The sequence below is a fragment of the Brassica napus genome, chromosome A1 (assembly GCF_020379485.1).
Source record: "Brassica napus cultivar Da-Ae chromosome A1, Da-Ae, whole genome shotgun sequence".
NCBI classification, from domain to species: Eukaryota; Viridiplantae; Streptophyta; class Magnoliopsida; order Brassicales; family Brassicaceae; genus Brassica; species Brassica napus.
This window is the reverse complement of record NC_063434.1, coordinates 15,863,404-15,883,473: the sequence shown is the minus strand read 5'-3', so window position 1 is coordinate 15,883,473 and position 20,070 is coordinate 15,863,404. Positions and strand designations below refer to the sequence as shown.

Here is a 20,070-nt window from a genome sequence, read left to right as displayed (position 1 = left end):
ATTTTATTATGAGATTAAGTAGAATATTATTTTTGAAACTGCAAGCATTAAAAAACGAAAAATATATAATATTTTCAATTTTGTATTCCATTGAATTTACTGATATTTTTATTTTTTTTTATAACTATTATTAACAAAAATATAAATTAATTTTCAATTTTGTGTACCAATGGATTTTTGAACAATTGACACGAAAATAAAATAGCAATTATTTGATGTTCTAATATTTTGAAAGCTGTTCACTAATTCAAATAAATTATTTTAAAATCGAAATAGCTGAATTAATCAATTGGAAATTGTTGTTTTAGTTACACTGTAGTGATATAATACTAACTTATATTTCTTTACTTAACTTATTCTAATAGCTGAGTTTTTAATATATTTTTAACATATGAGGTACTCCTATCAAAAGTCATTGATATAAAGGTGTGAATATTTAGTGAGATAATGTATAAGTTAACATATATTGATTGTGGTTCTTTTGACAAATGCGAGAAATGGAATTGTTTCGACTTTCAAGATTCATTGTTTCAGCTCTTAAAGACAAATGTTCTGTTATGATTTCATCGGGTTTTCCACTTGGTCTCCGTCTTGCTAATTTCTGGTTTGACCCTCCATAAAATAGTGAAAAATACGGAAGTGACTTCCTGTCCCGTCACTGTTTCTCTTCAAAGACTTGGCTTGCTGTTGTTGCTGTCGTCATCTCTTTGTTCTGTCATCGTGTTCTGTCGATGTGTTGATGCTGTTCACCGTTGCTGATAACAAACATTCGAGTGATGATGGGTCTATCCAAGTAGACCTCTTTCCAACATGTTGAATCTCACCAATGACTCCAAGATCAGACATGAAACAAATGCTAAGATTTGTGTTAATGAGTTGGTGAGAATAAGACAGATTTCTTGAGCCATAAGCTCATTTTCTCCCCACATCAAATCTGATCGTTCCATTGGATCAAACACAGCTCTGAGAAAACTAACAAAACCAATGCGAGGAAGAAAGTTTTGAAAAGAAAAATGATCACCTCATGGAACTTCCCCCCATCTAGATTCATGTTCATCTGTCCACAAAAACCAAAATTTTCAGGATCAAAGTTATTAGTAAGATTAATGTACGTCTTGCATACATGTATACACCGTTTGTACTCATACCTTATTTGCAGTCAAGATAGGAGGGAGTAATGGTAAGGGAATCATCACCAGCATGCTTGAACTCCTGCAACTCCTTGAAGTTCAACCTTGGTTTCACCCACACTTTTTGCTTCATGAAGCTCCTTCTTCCCAAGCCGAATTATCTCCAGCTTGAGATGATTTGCTACAACTTTTTCTTTCGTGTTCACCACCCACACAAACTCGACTGCTGCATTCTATGATTTTGAAAAACCAAGAACCCAAAACTTTCACTCAATTATCAGATCACATCCAAAACATAGCAATACAGATCAATTCCCAAGATCTACGCTTACCCATTGAAAACACTAAACGTGCGAATGGGTGGCAGTAACTGAAAGTAAGATAAATAATTATAAATAACACTAAATCACACTCTAGATCAAACGAACATCAAAGTGATATGAGTTTGATAACAAAATCTCTTACAACAAAAATTGGTGTAAGTATAAGAATCGAAAACTGAAACTTAAAGCTTAAAACAACTTTCATGAAACAATGACCAAAGCTTTCATGCCAAATCCAGTCACAAAAAGCATAAACTGATATAAGATCTTACCTTCAAGCCTTTCCACTGCTTTGGGAGCTTCGTTTTTATACTTAAATCGAACAAATGCAAAACCACGCGAATTACCAATCCTAAAACAACAAAACAACACGTATCAACGAAGAGAAACAATAGTTGTTTCAATTACAAAGACTTGAGACCATTGTTTCTCACGTACCTACGCAACACATAAAAAACATAAATCTCTCAGAAGAAGATAATCATGACCACTGTTACAACGGGGAATTTTTTTTTAAAGAAAAACATCTATTCTAAAGTATTTAACCGGTTAAATATCTATGCTCATGAACAAAACTGTAAAAAAAATTCTAAAGAATTTAACAGGTAAAATCACTACCCTTATGAACAAAACGTCAAAAATAAAAAATCAACTTTGTAATCTGGATTTAGGACGGTAGAAATGGCAGAAAAAAATATATCGGTGAAAGAACTCTGTCCATGAACAAAAGGCGTACTTAATTAAGCTACCTGAGAATCTAGTAGCAGCATATCCACTCCCAGGACCAGGAGCTCTCCACCACGGCGGACATTCCTAGTCTCCCAGAAACGGATCCGGACTTGACCAGTGCAGGAGGAGCGGCCAGCCTGCATATCGGAGAGGAAAACGGAAACGTTAGCCATAAATCACAGATTTAACTGGTTGGGTTAAAGGAAAGAGAAGATGATTATCAAAGCAGGAGCGCTCACCTTTTTATATTAGAACCTCCACCGCCTTGGAGAAGCAGAACTCTCATTAAATGTAGATCGTGAATGAAATATTAATTGAAGGTTTTAAGGGTATTAATCTGTAACTGGTATCTTTGTGATGAAGAAGATGGAAGATTGCTTGACGCAGAAGAGGCGAAGAAGAACACGGGAATAACCCTAGACGACAACGCTGCGTTTAGTTCCAGACTCAATATTAAATGAAACGCCGAGTTTCGATTTTCTTGGACACGTGTCCGCGCGAAAACGAACGAATTATCTACGTGTAATCCAACGTGTATTGCTCAGGAGAGATTCAAACTCTTCTTTATATATAAAGATATACCTATATTTTAGTCAGTCATTGACAACAATGTTAAAAATGTATACTAACTATACGTATTACTACATTATAATCATATCTTATTTTCTGATTTTTAAAATTGTAACAGTATAATAATATATATTCATAAGAAAACACATTCATGGATTATTTAATTATATTTTGACCCAAAAAAAGAATTAAGTAGTTATATAATTTATATCTATAACACTATGATATTAAGATTTGTGCATGTAAGGAAATTAGAAGTATATTTATGTCTACCTTAATTAATAAAAAAAAGAAGTTGTATTACTGTAAAACTAGAATCATATAAAATAATACATCATATATGGAAAGAAGTATAGCGCAAAAATTAAATACATTCGGACAAATAAATAATACAAAATAAGCGACCATTTTTTTCAGTCTATTTCGCTACTTGATTTCTTGTCTAATTGTGGTTCAGCGCAAGTATTGAGTTAGAGCATCTCCAAAAAAAAACTTTATTTTGAAGTATCCAAAATTCTATATTTGAATTTTAAAGGTGTTCTTCTCCAAATCAAAACTTCAAACTCAACTTCAAAATTATTGATATTTTATAATATGGTCCTTATATTTTTCATAACTAATTTGAATTTATAAAACTTTTATAAATAACTAGCACATATATAAACATATTACAATAATATTAATTAATAAAATTTTATATTATATTATATTAAAATATAACATTTTAAACAAAGATAACTTAATTAATATTAAACTTCAAGAAAATACCGTATTATTCCATAAAATGATTTTCGTAATGCATATATGATCTACTAGGGCATTTCGAAGTAAAATTGGCTCTATTCATTTTTACTTTGTAGATTACGAGCTAAAAATTGTTGAAATCGGGTGATATTAATACTTGTAAATACATTAGATCAGAAAAAAAGAAAGTAAAAGAAAAACATAAAATATTGCTAAAATACTAACTTTTATCGATGATATTAATACTCATGAAAATTTCGATATGAACAAGAAAAAATTGTAAGAAAAAGACATCAACAACAATAACCATCCTCTGTAACACAAACAAATTTGGACAATATTGGAAAATTTTGAAGGTTCCGGATCAAACTTACCTGAATATTAGTGTTGTTGTAATATTTAAATTTGTGCAATAGTTATGTCTTCATGAAATTTTTTAAAAGTTTTTTTGTTAAGCTTCTTTTGTATATTTTCGTTGTTTAAATCTAAATTTAAAATATTTTAATTCTTATTTTAAAGTTTATTTAATATATGAGTAAAACTCAAATATTTTGTAAACAAAATTCAATATATTTATGAGACATAATTTTTTTTAAGGATTAAAACAATAAACGAGAAATACTTATGAATTATAAATGTGATGTATAATTGTAAGGATCAAAATGCAAATAAAAATATGAAACTTCAAATTTGAAGTTTTGAGTAGTGAAACTTCAAATATAGAGAGTTTCACTCCTTAAAACTTCAAATTTCAAGTTTTGAAATTCATTTTTGAAGAGCAAAAAACTTTATATTTAAAGTTATAGAGTGTCTTTTCGAGATACTCTTAGGCTTTGAATTTGTTATTTTTAGCCTTTTAAGGATTGCATGTGGGTTTAATTGTAAGAATTTGCTTATATACGGATTTGCTTCATTGACTTGTAGGTTCGTTTGTTGGTTGGGTTTTAGTTTCTCCTTTTAAGGATGTGTTTTGGAGATTTCAGTGTGTTCGGCTGGATTTTTTATATCTTGTGAGAAAAAAAGAAAAGGCTTGACGTTACAAAGAGATATAATAAATAAAAACAAAAGACAGTGAACCAACACTCGATTTTCTCTATACACGTCTCTCTTTCTCCATCTTCTTCTACCCGTTATAAGAGGAAAACAAAAGCGCAAAAGGCAGAAATCAACTCTTGATTTTTCTCTAGACAAATCCATTCTCTCTCTGTCTTTTTCTCTAATTTTCTCTCTCTGTTGTGTCTCATCTTAGAAGTTACGACATCGAAAAGCTCATCATCTCCTTTTCCATGTAAGTTCGTCTTGGTTCGAATCGTGTGATCGATGAACATCGTCCGAGGAGTAACGTGTACCTTCATGTTCTGCATTTTCTAGGTCAGGTTCCTAAAGTCTCTCTAATTCTACTTCTAAAGCTATTAGAATCCTCCCCAGCTTTATAACATATATCTTTCTTTTTTTTATGTAACTTGGCTTATATAACATATATCTTTTAATTGTTCATGTTCCAGTTCTGCTTATTAGAGATAGAGATACTCAATTGATAGGCGAATTATTTCCTTTTTGAAGTATAATTAGTAGCCAAATTAGATAAATATATCACTTCTTCAGTAGACTTTTTTCTTGTTTAATTATTATTTTTAATTACGGCGTGGTATTTTTTCAAAATATTTGTCTACAGGAGTTATACAAAATCTTTGCATAATCCTTTTGATGTGTTTGTCAACAAAAAAATATTGTGCGAAATGCGAGAATTGATTCAAGAAGCATTTCCTTTATTTATTTATGGCTAATTTTAATAAATGCTTATTTAAAAAAAAAATTCAGAATACTCTATGGGAGCATAAACCAGCAAAAAAACTAATTAAAGAAGAAAGAAAACAAAATGCCACAAGAATTATTGAGAGGATTAAAGGGTTTGGTGTCCACTAGCAATGGAGATTATGAGCTTGCTCAACGCAAAGCTGAAGAAACAGGTCTGTCTCATCATTATTTTTTTTATAAACTATTTTCATTATAAATATGAAGATAAATCAGATAAAGATAAAAAAAGTTACAGATGGACCATGTATGCTTTGAGATTCAAAAAATTACGTTGGGTTTGAATTAGAGATAGTCGTTTTAGAAAATGCTTTATGAAATGACTTTCATTAGAGGGTTACCCACCACAAGCTTTTAATTATTACTTTATGTTCGGTAGATATATATACATATACGTAATGCAATACGTTACGAGTACAACTAATCACCATGGATATATGCAATTCTGGTCATACATTTCTAAAAAAATTAATATTTTCCAAATCATTATTCTTCTATTTCTATTTTTCTTTAGTTTTTTTTTCTTTGTCAACCATTTGAATTCAGTCATTTGAATTTAAAAGCTCCAAGCAATTTTTTAAGGCATATCCCTTATATATTAATAGAGAAACATTTAAAAAATTATAACATAAAGTTTGTAATAATTAAAAAGTGATCTGATGAGTTGTCACATAATTCGAATGCTAATTTTGCTTACGTGGTGGCTTGAAAATCAATTGAAAATTTTGTTAGTTCAAAATTAAATTGTTAGGAAATGTTATATTATATAGTATGTCCATTATAGATCATTCATATACTAAATTGAAATTATTATATATTATTTCCTTAAATAAAACCTATAAAATTACCTAATGTGATTTAATATATATATATATATATGACAATTAATTAATTTAAATAATAAATATTTGCTAATAATCAGTATACTTTCTATCATTTTTGTTTAGTTATTTATCATTAAAATAAATTACACAATTACATTAATCATATAATAAAAATTTAGATCTTTTTGTATATGTTGTATTTTGAATTTTCAAAACGAGTATAAATTACTAAAACTGTTAAAAGTCTTACATGAACTTTTGTGATCAATGTTTAATTTTTTTCTACTATAAGATACAATGATTATAAAATCATATGAATAAATAATTTTATTTTATAAAATCGTATATATTTCATATTGTTTAAATTAAACTATACATCATATGAAAATACATACTTATATTTTGATATATGCGTTGAACATATAGTGAAAAGTTAATATTTTAATTTTGAAATCTTGTTTGTTTAATGATTATAAATTATTGAAACCATTAAACATTCCATACTAAAAAAAAATCGTTGGTGTAAAAATTTGTTACACAAATATGCAAATAATCATAAAATCATACGAGTAGAAACCTCATTTAATAAATATCCATATTAAAAGTATACTATATATATCTATGTTAATATCATCTAAATTTAATTATATATCATATACAATAGATAAGATTGATTATTTTGATTTATTTACCCTAAAATGATTGCGAATAAACAAGAGCGGTCGTTTGATTATATGCGCACACTAATTTATTACATAATATTAACTGATTTCTTAGTTATTTAATATATAATTATTATTTTATTATTTCATAATATGCATAAAAATATAAAATATTTATTCTGCACAAGGCGCAGATCTTAATATAAGTATGGATCTCTTTAATAATTTTAAATCTTAAAACATTTTCTAAATCTCAGGCCAAAATGAAATAACGAAATGAGAATAAACTCAAAAATTAATATTTATATCGAGTAATAACCAAAATAAAAAAAACGACACAAAAATGAGAAAAAAATAGATAGAATTGGCACGTGAACGTAAACGTCTCATAACCATAATTAATTTTTAAATTGCTTAATCATGGTATAAAACCGAGCTGACATAGTTTCATTATAACCAAATAATAGGCATGAGATTCTTCGATCTAAACGTTAACTTCTTATTACGTCCATACGATATTTTTTAAATAACTGTCATATAAATTCACTCTGCGCAAGGGCGCAAGTCTTTTATCCTAGTTATTTATGATTTTAGAAGCAAAAATTTTACTTTGGTACGTTGAGTTCATCACATGGAGGCCTTTAACCACCCGGCTTAATAAGATACTTTACCAATATATTGGCCTCTTAATGTATAATCTGTTGGGCCTTTTTAAAAAGAATTAATAAAAGTGTATTTGGTACCTTGAATTGTCACAAATCCAAAAGCTAAGAGAAGGTACCAAGCGGTGGAATGGCTGAGACAGATGGACCAAGGCGCTGCGGCCACACTGGCGGAAAAACCGTCGGAGGAAGAGTTCTGCCTCTCCCTACGCAACGGCCTCATTCTCTGCAACGTCCTCAACAAAGTGAACCCCGGTTCGGTTCTCAAGGTCCAATTTGTATTCTTACAAAATGCAATGATCAAGGATTGCTATCTTCAAAACATTAAATTAATTTTCTGACTTTCATTGTTGAGCTTAGGTGGTGGAGAATCCTGTCACATTGGCGATTCAGTATGCCGAAGGAGCGGCTCAATCCGCAATTCAATATTTTGAGAACATGAGGAACTTTCTTAAAGCTGTAGAGGATATGCAACTTTTGACATTTGGAGCTTCTGATCTTGAAAAGGTTTTTGTTACTTCAATTTTTGTTGGTCCATTTTGTAACATGTTTTGAGGATATAAAATGTTGTTTTTTTTTGCAGGGAGGTTCATCGAACAAAGTAGTAGATTGCATTTTGTGTTTGAAAGGGTTTTACGAGTGGAAACAAGCAGGTGGAGTTGGAGTGTGGAGGTATGGCGGAACAGTGAGGATAGTCTCTTTACATCCAAAAGTCTCTTCGGCGAGTTTGTCTCTTGGTAGCGAAAGCAACACCGATGAGTCTGTGTCTTTGGACGAATCTGAGTCTTCTCAGTATGACCACCTTCTTGATTTTCTCCACCTCTCTAACGAGTTTGCAACTGAGGAATCTGAAACCGCAATCTCCCTAGCCTTTCTTTTCGATCATTTCGCGCTTCAGCTTCTAAATGCTTACCTCAAGGAGAGTGATGGGATCAATGATCTACCTTTAAATGAAATGGTAGTTAACATATGACGTTTTATCAAGATGAAAAGGATGCTCTTTCTTTCAACTTCTTAGATTTTTGGTTTCCTTTTGTAGGTGATCGATACCTTGCTCAACAGGGTAGTCAAGGATTTCTCTGCAATACTTGTATCTCAAGGGACTCAGGTACTACTTACGCTGCGTCAGATTATATTCGAGTGTTAAAAGACACATTTCTCCAGGGTTCATAGTTAGTTTACGTCATCTTTACTTTGCAGCTGGGTTCGTTTCTAAGGAAGATATTGAAATGTGACAACGGATATCTATCAAGAACAGAGTTTTTAGAAGCAGTCTTCAGATATCTTCGGCACAGAAAAGATTTGGTGTCGAAGGAGTTTTCAAAGTTTTGTACGTGTGGTGGAAAGCCTGAGATTATAGGATCAGTCGTCCAAGAGTTTTCTCCTAGTCATGCAGAAGCTATTGGTCTTCAACAGAAAGAGCTGGAGGTAATGAATTTAATTTTCTAGTGACGCAAAGACCCATATCTTTTATTTGCATTCATGTTTACAGGATGGATTCATTTCTTCCTTGAACCTCACTCATGTAGGATGTAAAATCAAATTACATGGAAACAAGATGCCAAGTTGAACAAATGCAGTCAGAATGGCATGAAGAACTTCAAAGGATAGGTTATCTATTTTCTCTTTACCTAAATTTCATCTTCTCAGTAATATATGATCTCCTTCACACTCTATGGCAGTCCATCACGTCAAGGCCATTGAAGTTACATCTTCTTCTTACCACAAGGTTCTGGAGGAAAACCGCTTACTTTACAATGAGGTCCAAGATCTTAAAGGTGCCACCACCACCTATTACATTGCTTGCATTTGATTTTTTTTTTTTTTTTACTGCTTTCTAATGTGTTGAGTTGTGTTATCGCTGTACTATAGGCACCATAAGAGTATACTGCAGGGTCAGACCTTTCTTACAAGGAACAAAAGATATGCAATCAACCGTGGATTATATTGGAGAAAATGGCAATATTATGATTGTCAATCCTTTTAAGCAGGAAAAAGATGCAAGGAAAATATTTGCCTTCAACAAAGTTTTTGGACAGAACGTTTCACAAGGTATACTACTTTCATGATATGCTTTCTTGTATCTATTGTCTATTATACTGATCAATGGTTTTTTACTTTCCAGAGCAAATATACATTGACACTCAGCCCGTAATAAGGTCTGTCCTTGATGGATTCAATGTTTGCATCTTCGCGTATGGACAAACTGGTTCAGGGAAAACATATACAATGGTATCATCTATATCTATCTGCTTCCCCGTAGATTGTCAGGGATGCCGTATCTATAGTATTACCATCTTCCCTTGCAGAGTGGGCCAGATCTGATGACTGAGACAACTTGGGGCGTGAACTACAGAGCTCTACGTGATCTCTTCCAGCTTTCAAATGCAAGAACACATGTGGTGGCTTATGAAATTGGAGTACAAATGATTGAAATATACAATGAACAAGTTAGAGATCTACTAGTCAGTGATGGTTCTTCCAGAAGATATCCTTTCATATAGTTTAAAAATGAAAAGTTGCATTGAATTGTCTACATTACTACTCTCTTCGAGTTTTTCTTCTTAACCAGTTTCTCACGTTAGACATACGCAATAATTCTCAACTCAATGGACTTAATGTACCTGACGCAAGCCTGGTTCCGGTTTCTAGTACTCGAGATGTTCTTGATTTGATGAGGATTGGCCAAAAGAACCGTGCAGTGGGCGCTACTGCTCTAAATGAGAGAAGCAGCCGTTCCCACAGGTATCAAAGCTCTAAACTTACCCTATGATTATTTATGTAATGGTCGTTGAACTGCTGAATAATTCCTCTGCAGTGTCTTGACCGTTCACGTCCAAGGAAAAGAGTTAGCCACAGGATCCATTTTAAGAGGCTGCCTTCATCTAGTGGATTTGGCTGGAAGTGAAAGAGTAGAGAAATCCGAAGCTGTGGGAGAGAGACTCAAAGAAGCTCAACACATAAACAAATCCTTGTCTGCACTAGGAGATGTTATTTCAGCACTTGCACAAAAGAGTTCACACGTTCCCTACAGAAACAGCAAGCTTACACATGTTCTACAGGATTCCTTAGGTATAAACACTAATACAAGGCTTTTGTTTTCATTATCTGGAAGTTTCATCTCTCATATATATTAGTATGAACTTTATGTGCAGGTGGGCAAGCCAAAACTTTAATGTTTGTGCATATTAACCCCGAAGTTAACGCGGTAGGAGAGACTATAAGCACCCTTAAGTTTGCTCAAAGGGTTTCGTCCATTGAACTTGGAGCAGCTCGTTCAAACAAGGAAACTGGCGAAATTCGTGATCTTAAAGATGAGGTCTCAATAGCACCTGCTTCATTCTCGTTGCACTTATAGTAACTTGAAACACTCTTTGTTTCCACATTTGTAGATAACAAGCCTCAAATCAGCACTGGAGAAGAAAGAAGCAGAGCTTGAACAAGTGCGAGCCGGTAGCATCCGGGCCACAACTGAATGTCAGAAAGGAAGAACAGTTTCTCCTTTTCATATCCCAAGAACAAAGGCTGATGCAAGTCCACAGCCAAGTGAAAGTATGAGAAACTACGAGGTAAAACTCACGCAAAGACTGAATTGTTATTGTTAGTTAAAGTGACTATGATCTAATCAGTTTGGTGAACTTTGATTTACAGACTAGAAGTTGCTCAACTGGCAAGCAGAGAAAGGCAGGGTTTACATCTGCAATAAGAAACAGAGAAGCAAGCCAAAAGATGCCAAATCTAGCAGAAGAGAGGTTAGATCCGAGATCACCATCGCCTACGAGTAGGAGGTCATCATCTACAGATAGAGGATCTTCCATCAAAAGTAGGAACAAGCCCGAGGTTACTCAGAACCTTCCGGTTTCAAGAACACCTTTTCCAGCTAGAGTACCAGTAGCCAAATCCTTTGCAACTGTTCCATTAAACCCATCAGGACAAAACAGGCTGCGCATAGATAACACATCAGAGACATTACACAGTCATCAGAAGTTAAGCGCTCGAAAGCTCTTCCCTGAGGTTGATGAGCAACATATGAGCCATGCACTAAACATACGTCAAGGTGGTGTTAAGAAGACCAAAGCAGAGAGCATTAAAGCCAAGGGTAAGCAGCCATCGCCAGCTAGGTTTCAGAAACTTGACGTTGGGATCAGTTTACGTTCCGAGGCAGATTCTCAAGTAAAGACTAGAAGTTATTTGGGGAACAACCCCAATGTGATGCACTCAAGATTCCAAAATTTTGACGTTGGCATCAGCTTGTTCTCTGATCTCTGTGCCGGTGACAAATCAGATTCAACAACACTCAAGAGTGATTCCTCGGAGACAGACAACGAGCATGTACTCGTTGAACCACCTTTACGATTGAAGAACGTACAAAGAAACTTCACCAGAAACTCCCAGAACCACAAACTTAGGTTACTATAAAACTCCACAAGATCTTTTCATTACGTACAATCACAACAGTTGTTGACTTCATTTCGTTATACCATGCAGGACGATCTATGCTCACGAGGACACTTCACTCGTGAATAAACTTGATGACAAGCCTTCGAAGGGTAATATTAATATATCTATGCCTGAGTTCAGGAGAAGTCGTTCAACGAATCACGGAAGGTTTCCATAGAAATGTTCCAAGCTTGTCTCATAAAGTCCATATCACACATTATATATGTATCATTTGTACAGACAGTTCGACGTTGAGTTTTTTTTTTCTTTGGGGTTTTGTCGTGTCTTTCACTCCATAGTTGTTATTTGAGATTGAACCGTTTTATCATATGAACGAGTGTCCTCTGTAGCAAACATATTTGTTCTACTCAAGGCTGTTTACCCTTTACATTGTTCATTTCAATTGATGTAAGCGTAAAATCAACGGGTGATTAAATAATATTTGCACACTCAAAAGTTTTGGAACATTACAACATTCATTATATATTTTAAACCTGCAAATAGTTAGCTAGGAAATTTCCTCATAACGGTTTTTGTCACATAGGACTCATCATATACAATACATAAACCTCACCATACATATCTCTATGCAAATCATAATATTAAAAGATGTTAATGCTTATGGTGCTGTGTATAAATGTAGTCTAAGTGAGATTCCGTCATCATCCTTCTCAGGCATTCTTCATCTCCTTCTCCGCAATATTCCATCCCTATCAATTTCTATCATTAATTATAATTAGAAAACAAAATTACACAGGTTAATAATATTATGAGAAATTGCACCCCATACATTAAACTTTTACCCCAATTCACCCTAATATTATTATCCCAGACTTCATATAATCTACAATTTACTTTATATTATGTTCGATAACTCTATAAGTTTGAAATTAGGAGAAAATAATGCACCATATTTCTCATTTTTTATTTTGTAAAGCATAAAAATAAAAGAAAATTAAATCACAGGCAGATGTTAAATATATTTGAATCCTAATTTTGATTTTTCTTTTATTAACCGGAAGGTGATCTGGCCCTTACGCCATGTCTTGGTATCTCTCCAAGGTGGGTATCTCTCCAAGCTGGGCGCAGCAGTTGGTAATACCAAGACGAGACATGGCGTAAACCCGTCCACACCCTCTCCCAACAAAAATCGAACTAGAAACACAAATGAAACCGATTTTAAGTCCTAAACCACTAGCCCAATGCAGCATTGGTAGCCTAATTTTGCTTTAGGAATGTAAAATATATATAGGCAATATTTTTTATCAACTGCAAACGTTTTCTTGGCATGCATATGAAAATAGTTGTGAATTTTTAGCGTAGTTTAGGTGGTTTTTAGAAGGTTGTAGCAAAATAAAAAAGGGAAAATATAGTTTCTATAAGTTTGACATGGGGAGTCCTTTCAAAAAAATAAAATAATAATCACTTATCAAAAAAAATAAAATAATAATGGGGAACGGCTATGATGATAGCGTATTGTAGCCGGTAAAAAAAATGAAAATTTTGGGAAAAAATAGATAAACTTACATCAACCGAGTCGTCTACTACTGGTATAACTGAAACTCTTGGATTCAGCTCTGGATCCTCTTTTCCTAAATAAATGATTAAGATTTAGCGTTTGATGAAGATTATATATGTATTATTTGATAATCAGAGTGTTCAACAAACCTCTTTGAGTTATAGACGAACTTGTGCAAGAAATTAGTAAGATGACGAACAGAACACACACTGTGAGGCACAAGGCTTGCTTCATGTTCTTGGCTGTGAAAGAGAGAGACAAAAGAGAGAGAAAGAAGGAAGAGTGAGAAGCGTTGTGAATTTTGATCCATAGGTGTATACTAAATATAAATACATAATCTATTTAAAATTAAATATTTTATAAAAAAGTTTTTATTTTTGTTCAAATGCTCGTGATACCTTGAAGTACGATGGACAATTATAAAACAGAGAGTACCTGATGTTAGCAAATGGAATGTGTAACTAAATTTACAACATAAGATTCAATCAATAAAATTTAATCATATCAACCAGAAAATGTAAAAATCGAACCAAAACACAAGACTTTTTTTTCAATTAGAGAAAATATTTTGTTTTGCCACTGATTTTTATAGTTAACACAATGTACCAAAACTTTTCCATAAAAACGACTTATTTACCTTTGTTACAAAAAATCGGTTTGTTTTATTATCTTATACACAGTAACACAGATCACATAGTGTGAAATTAAATAATGTTAAATGAAATATGATTGAGATAAATTATTCCGAGTACAAATGAAGGGGGACAAGGAAATCTTTTGCAATACGGCGAGTGCAATATTTCATTATATAATTGAGGATGTGTGGTCCAACCAAAGTCTTACAACTAAATGATAAAGTGTTGCATGTTTGGTCAGATATTCCAATCTAAGTCAACGGTTCTGACATTGTTTGACAGCTGTTTTCCATCTTCCTATTCTCTCTTTTTATTTTCTTATCAGATTCATATGTTCAGTTATCTAATTTTGTTTTAATGATCCATCTAAACTGTTTTGTAGTTCAAAATGAAAAATGGTTTGAGTGGTAACACGCGGAATAACTATAGAACAACTCATGGGTGATTTTAATCCTACTATATAAAAGTGACTAAATTCAAAGCTTTTGAGACTATCCACCTCAACCAAAATATTCTCATCCAAAAAAAATTAGAAATAGATGTCATTTAGAAGATAATTAACTAACATATGACTTTTGATATTTCTAGAAATTTTAAATTTGTAACTGCTAATTTATTAATAGAATTATATATCTATATTGAATTATGTTCTATTTTTAATCGTTAGACTTCAAGGGTAAAAAAATTATTAATTTATAATATATATAGTTTATAACTTTATATTGTAGTTATAAATAAAGAGAAAATAACCAGTGAGGGTAAAGAAGCTCATGTAAAATTATCTAATTAAAATGGTAAAATGGTGAGTATGATGAGGTGAATCTAAGAAAATTTGTTGTACAAATTATGATGCTTTCTTCGTTCACTAAAATGATTTAAAGTAAAATATATATATTCACATAAATAAGTCAATATTTGTTGTTTTTTTTGGTAAGATGTTAAGATTATCATTTTCTGAAAGGTTACATTGTTGTTTTTAAACAATTTATTACAACAAGGAAACAAAAACAACCAACAACAACTCAAGGTAAAAAAAGCCTTAAGGAGGTCTTATACAAGAAAGATAAAAAAAAAGTAGAGAAGAGGAGAAAGAAGAACTTGCCGGGTAAGAGAGGAGACAGTCACACATCATACGGTCAAGAGAGGCAAGGATGACTGATGAAGGTGAGGAGACAGCTGTGAACACACGAGCATTACGCTCTTTCTACAGTAGGTAGATGGCTGACTGAAAGTAGAGCTTGATGACTGGAGTAGCATGCGCATATGCGTTGACGCGAGGTTGATTGATCCAGGCTGCAATAGAGTGTAGATCAGCCGGAGGAGAAATCCAAACTTCAGCAGCAAAAGGCTCCCATATCAAGCGAGAGAAAGAGCACTCAAAGAAGAGATGATGGTGAGTCTCTATTTCCAGATTACAAAGGACGCACGTTCCTGAGACATTTAACCCCAACGCCTCGAGCGATCCTTGGTTGGCAGTCTTCTCCGCAAAGCCAGCCATGATATAAACGCATTACGTAGAATAAGTTCCTTGAACCAAATAGTCTTGTGCCAACATTTGTTGTTGATAGTGTTTATATTTTTTTCTGACATTAGTATCCATATTTTTTAGTAAACTGATCCAAAGAGATTAGTTTGTGGAGTTAACCAAACGAGGATTATAGTGTTTACTTTGGAAAAAGTAATAGGTTGAATGATAAATGGCGTGCGTACTTTTTCACATGGAAATCTGCACATATATTAAAATTGTAAGATTTGAATCATAGAGAAAATATAGTGTATATGACTGAAGTTGGTCCATTCCGAAACTAAAGATGGCTAAAATTCTTCTTTGTCAAAATGCATAGATATGAATCTTATATGAATAGAGTTCTCCATTGCTTATAGCAGTGTAATAAACTATGTGTGTAAAGGGGAAGAAATGTTATATAAGTGAAAACAAAAATTATGATTCTTTTTCTTGTGCCTATAGGCTCTTCGCAATTTGAAGAAGAAAGAACATATTGTGTGAAAATCTTTGGTTTGGTCAAATTTTATCCAGTTGTTTATAAAACTATTGTTATCTGATTCATGTAATTTTTCAGTGTTGATTTAAAAGCCCAAAAAACCCATCTATACTGACTTTTTGATATTTTTTTTCTGTGATTTGAATTTAAAAAGAGATAAAAATTTCGATAAGTTATGTAAACTCAGAACAAGTATTTAGCTTTAGAAAGCATTTACATGTTTCAAACTTATAATATATACATATATAATGTTTAAAATTATGCATATAAAACATGTGTAAAATGTGTCTATATAATGTGTTAATTGTACTATATATAGCATTATTTTAAATTTCAAAAAGTTTATGTCACATACAAAAAACCATCAATAAAAAATATAATTCTCCATCAACAACAAGAAAAATGAAAAATTATAAACATATAAATTTAAATTAAGAAAAACTAACATTGGAAAAACAAGAAGTTAATGTAAAAGAAAAAAACCGACAAATAATATTATAAATAAAATAAAATTATAAGACAATCCGCGCGAAGCGCGGAAAAAATCTCTAGTAGTGATAATAATGAGAAAACATTCATTTCATACCCAACATAAAGCAATACGTTCAATTTATATTCATCTTATATAACCGTGCAAAAAAATATACTTATACTTTTGAAAATTTCAAATAACGTACATGTTTTTTTTATTCTTTTTTGGCGAAATCATATATTAGTCATCATATCAGATGTCACGTCATCTAATTTTCTTGACGTAAATGTTACATAATCTAATTTTTCTGACGAGGATACCACATGTACAATTTTTTGTTAAAATAAATCTAATTAGTTATTTTATATAATATCTTTTTTAGAAAATGAAAACGTTTATAAATTTTTATTATTTAATAATATTAACAAAACTTAACTAAATAATAAAAATTTAATCTTATATAAGAGATATATTCATTATAATATTTGATCTTATGAGTTACTCTTATGGGTAATCTTGGTTATTTGTTTGTATAGAACCCATGTTCGAAAACGAGGGGAAGGCGGCCGAGTTCTCGGCGTGGAGCCGCTTGGCGGCTACTCACCGTGGCGTTTAGAGCCTGTGCGGATAAAAACACGAAACTGAGGAAAAAGATAATTTTTCTTCACTTTTCATGAATGAAATCAATGGATACGTGATATATCTATCAGATTTTGATATGAACTCTAACTAAAACATGAAATTGGATGAAAAAAAAGTGAAGAAAAATGAAGGGTGGCGGATTTAGGGTTTCAGAACTTAGGGGAAGAAGACGATGGCAGTATAGTAATTACGCTTATTTAATGAAACAAATTTAAACAAAACTTTTTGAGCTCATAATGGATCGAAACCTGATATCTGAGAGTAAGAAAGGAAATTTTTACCACTTGGCCAACAGATTCAATTACGTTTTGTATACATTTTAATTTATATAAACATACAAACTATTAAAACTATTAAAAACTAATCCCCGATTAATCTATGATTACTCCCCGAGTTTTGTGCAACTCGCTAGGCTGCGACCGAGCGTCCGACTCATGCCTAGCGCAATTTCGAACATGGTATAGAACTTTTAGATCGGTTTTGTAATCATGCGAGTAATTTTGTTTTAATAGATTAATAATTTATGATATGTTTAATTTTTTTAATGCAAATAACATAATGAACAGCATCATGATACCTTCACCGCCAAGGAATTACTATATTTTGTCTGCTTTTTTATGATTTCCTTTTCTTATTATGATTTTTTTTGTTAGTTTTTCTATTATTCGAAGAGTTAGGTTACTTAAACCGTCTCTTGAGAATTATATAAGTCGAGTTTTTGAAAGATAATAAACTAGAGTATTCTCTAAAGCCTTGCATTGATTCGATTATTTTATCTATTCGAGAGCCTTGTGTTGATTTTGAGTAAGTTCATCAACCAAAGAAGTCAGATATATAGAGATTTAACGTAAATCCCTAGATTTGAGCTGAGTTACTGATATCACTCAAATTACCCTAAAGAGTGTTACTCTCATCAAAAGAGGTTCAGATGTAGTATTTAGGGATCAAATCCACAGAGACTCTAGGATTACTCAACATACTTAAATAATTAGAATTGAAGATAGACTAAAAGGTTTTAATAGTTTTAAAAACAGTAAATGATAAATAGAAAACAATAGTGATTCAATAGATTGAATTGAAGTGGTTTCAAGAATGGGAAAGCAGCTAGATTCATGTAATTCTCAGGCATAAAATGTATGCACATAGTTTAGACTAAAGGGTTTGATGGTTTTTGAACGAAACAATGATTTAACCGGCTAGGTTATCTTCGCTAGATCTCAGATCTCAACTGTCGTATTTTGATCTCGAGAGAGTGGCGATCGATGTGACTTGATGTACATCGACCGATACACCTTTGTAACGATCGACCGGCAGAACGATAGTTGCGTCGATCGATGGTTATTCTAGCGAGCTTTGCGAACGGGTTTAACTTGTTCTCTAACCTTCTCAGACCAACTGTCGTTGCGCCTGAGTTAGTTAGATCACGCAAATGGGTTCAGGTATTGAGGGGAAACGGTTAGTTGGACTCAATTAATCCTAAGATCTAAAATGAAGGTGATCAATCTCAATTTTAGCATTAAGTTCATAAGCAATGAAAGAACAATCAAAACACCTTTTTAATAGTCATATTAGCAGTACATAATTTCAACCATGGTGAGAAACCTAAACCTAACAATTGGTTTACTCAAACATATTCATGAGAGACAAAGTCATGATGGTGTGAAATAAACTCAAATGAAACATAGAACACAAATAGATAGAGTAATAGAAATAAAGGAGTTCAAGATCTTCTCTGTTTTGCAGTCTCAGATCTATCTCTCCAATCCTAAGCTCTCCTAATGGTAGCCAAAATGCTCCTTCTCCAAACTAGGTCTTTTTGCAAGTGTCTGCCTAGAAATGATACAAAACCCTAGTACATATAGCCTAACAGGCGGCTAAGGACTTAAGTTGTAAATAATAGATCTTCTGGGAAATGAAATCTTTTAATTTGCGATTTCATTCGTGTGACTGGGCATCGATCGATGCACATGTATGTATGTCGATTGATGGTAAGTGATTATGATCGACCGATGTTGCTCTTCAAGCGTCGATCGATTTTCCTTGCGTAAAAGCATTCCAAAATATCCCAAAAGTATCATTTCCTTCCATCAGGTGAGTAAACCTGTATTTGCTTTGAAAAGACTCTAAAACATGATTAATACATCTTAAAACCTTTATATACCATGTATAAAAACGGGTAAAAATCATGGTATATCAACTCCCCCAGACTTATCTTTTAACTTGTCCTCAAGTTAAACCAACGGACAATCTCTCTGGAAGAGGGTTGAAAACATCAGGGACTCACGGATTTGAAACATTGAAATTATCACCTCTATAATATTGCATTCCACATCTAAAGTTCCTTCTTACAGATATACATTATGCAATATCCTAGCTTAGCAACCAAAATCATCTAGCCAACAATCTTAACTAATCTTATTATAAATCTCCTCAACCAACCTCATTTCTTAATGTAAAAAGTGTAGGCTTTACCTTGGGAGTATCGATCACAGGATGCAAGGATTTCAGACAAGTATCTGGAACTGCAGGTAAAAGTTAGTTCCTAATTTCTCTCTCTCTAATTTCTCTCTTGAGTTAAAGTCTGCTTCCATTGCAGGATCAGTGACCAAGATTGGACAGGCTTCCATGAATCAAAACTTAATGGTGGTTGCCACCAAGCTCTGTTTACTTCTTTTTGACCTATATCCAAGAGTTCTTTGCGAAAGCGAGCCTTGAAGATTGCCGCCTCCAAGTCCCGTTTCGAACTCTTTTATTGGAGTCTTTTATGAATCAACCCTTAATGGTTTTAGCCACGAAGTCCTGTTCAGACTCATCCTAATTAAACAATAGATCTTATTTTATTTTATTTTTTTTATTTATTATTTATTTTTTATTTTTAACTAACTAATCTAGGGTCGAAA

At 32.6% G+C, this 20,070-nt stretch overlaps 2 protein-coding genes and 1 long non-coding RNA gene across 4 annotated transcripts; 1 reads left to right on the top strand and 2 right to left on the bottom strand.

The window, feature by feature from the left end:
• Positions 1-421: 421 nt before the first annotated feature.
• LOC106428548 lies at positions 422-3,291 on the bottom strand. Of its 2 annotated transcripts, XR_001285640.3 has the most exons (6): positions 2,422-3,291; positions 2,203-2,319; positions 1,726-1,805; positions 1,463-1,500; positions 1,149-1,363; positions 422-1,057 (listed from the first exon to the last, which is right to left on the bottom strand). It is a non-coding gene; the product is annotated as an uncharacterized LOC106428548 (long non-coding RNA). The 2 variants fall into 2 exon arrangements; XR_001285639.3 differs by lacking the exon at positions 1,463-1,500 and having other exon boundaries at positions 2,422-2,978.
• A 1,101-nt stretch (positions 3,292-4,392) lies between these two features.
• Positions 4,393-12,287, top strand: LOC106428559 (kinesin-like protein KIN-14F). The gene is made up of 18 exons (XM_013869312.3): positions 4,393-4,867; positions 5,318-5,466; positions 7,565-7,728; positions 7,820-7,966; positions 8,043-8,417; positions 8,499-8,567; positions 8,660-8,887; positions 8,989-9,070; positions 9,142-9,237; positions 9,332-9,511; positions 9,585-9,691; positions 9,769-9,947; positions 10,040-10,204; positions 10,278-10,531; positions 10,615-10,778; positions 10,852-11,028; positions 11,111-11,868; positions 11,948-12,287. The coding sequence occupies exons 2-18, from the start codon at positions 5,376-5,378 to the stop codon at positions 12,075-12,077; spliced, it is 3,366 nt and encodes a 1,121-aa protein (XP_013724766.2). The 5' UTR covers positions 4,393-4,867; positions 5,318-5,375; the 3' UTR covers positions 12,078-12,287.
• A 32-nt stretch (positions 12,288-12,319) lies between these two features.
• On the bottom strand, positions 12,320-13,734 carry LOC106428561 (putative phytosulfokines 6). Its single transcript, XM_013869314.3, has 3 exons — positions 13,568-13,734; positions 13,427-13,491; positions 12,320-12,619 (listed from the first exon to the last, which is right to left on the bottom strand). The coding sequence occupies exons 1-3, from the start codon at positions 13,650-13,652 to the stop codon at positions 12,512-12,514; spliced, it is 258 nt and encodes an 85-aa protein (XP_013724768.1). The 5' UTR covers positions 13,653-13,734; the 3' UTR covers positions 12,320-12,511.
• Positions 13,735-20,070: the final 6,336 nt, after the last annotated feature.

Excerpts from the sequence above, each read along its gene's own strand:
- LOC106428559 (XM_013869312.3), top strand. The coding sequence starts at position 5,376 with ATGCCACAAGAATTATTGAGAGGATTAAAGGGTTTGGTGTCCACTAGC. Across the intron at positions 8,418-8,498 it reads ATCTACCTTTAAATGAAATG|GTGATCGATACCTTGCTCAA; the intron begins GTAGTTAACATA and ends TTCCTTTTGTAG. Across the intron at positions 9,948-10,039 it reads AGTGATGGTTCTTCCAGAAG|GTTAGACATACGCAATAATT; the intron begins ATATCCTTTCAT and ends CCAGTTTCTCAC.
- LOC106428561 (XM_013869314.3), bottom strand. The coding sequence starts at position 13,652 with ATGAAGCAAGCCTTGTGCCTCACAGTGTGTGTTCTGTTCGTCATCTTA. Across the intron at positions 13,492-13,567 it reads TTCGTCTATAACTCAAAGAG|GAAAAGAGGATCCAGAGCTG; the intron begins GTTTGTTGAACA and ends TCATTTATTTAG. Across the intron at positions 12,620-13,426 it reads TAGTAGACGACTCGGTTGAT|AAATTGATAGGGATGGAATA; the intron begins GTAAGTTTATCT and ends AATTAATGATAG.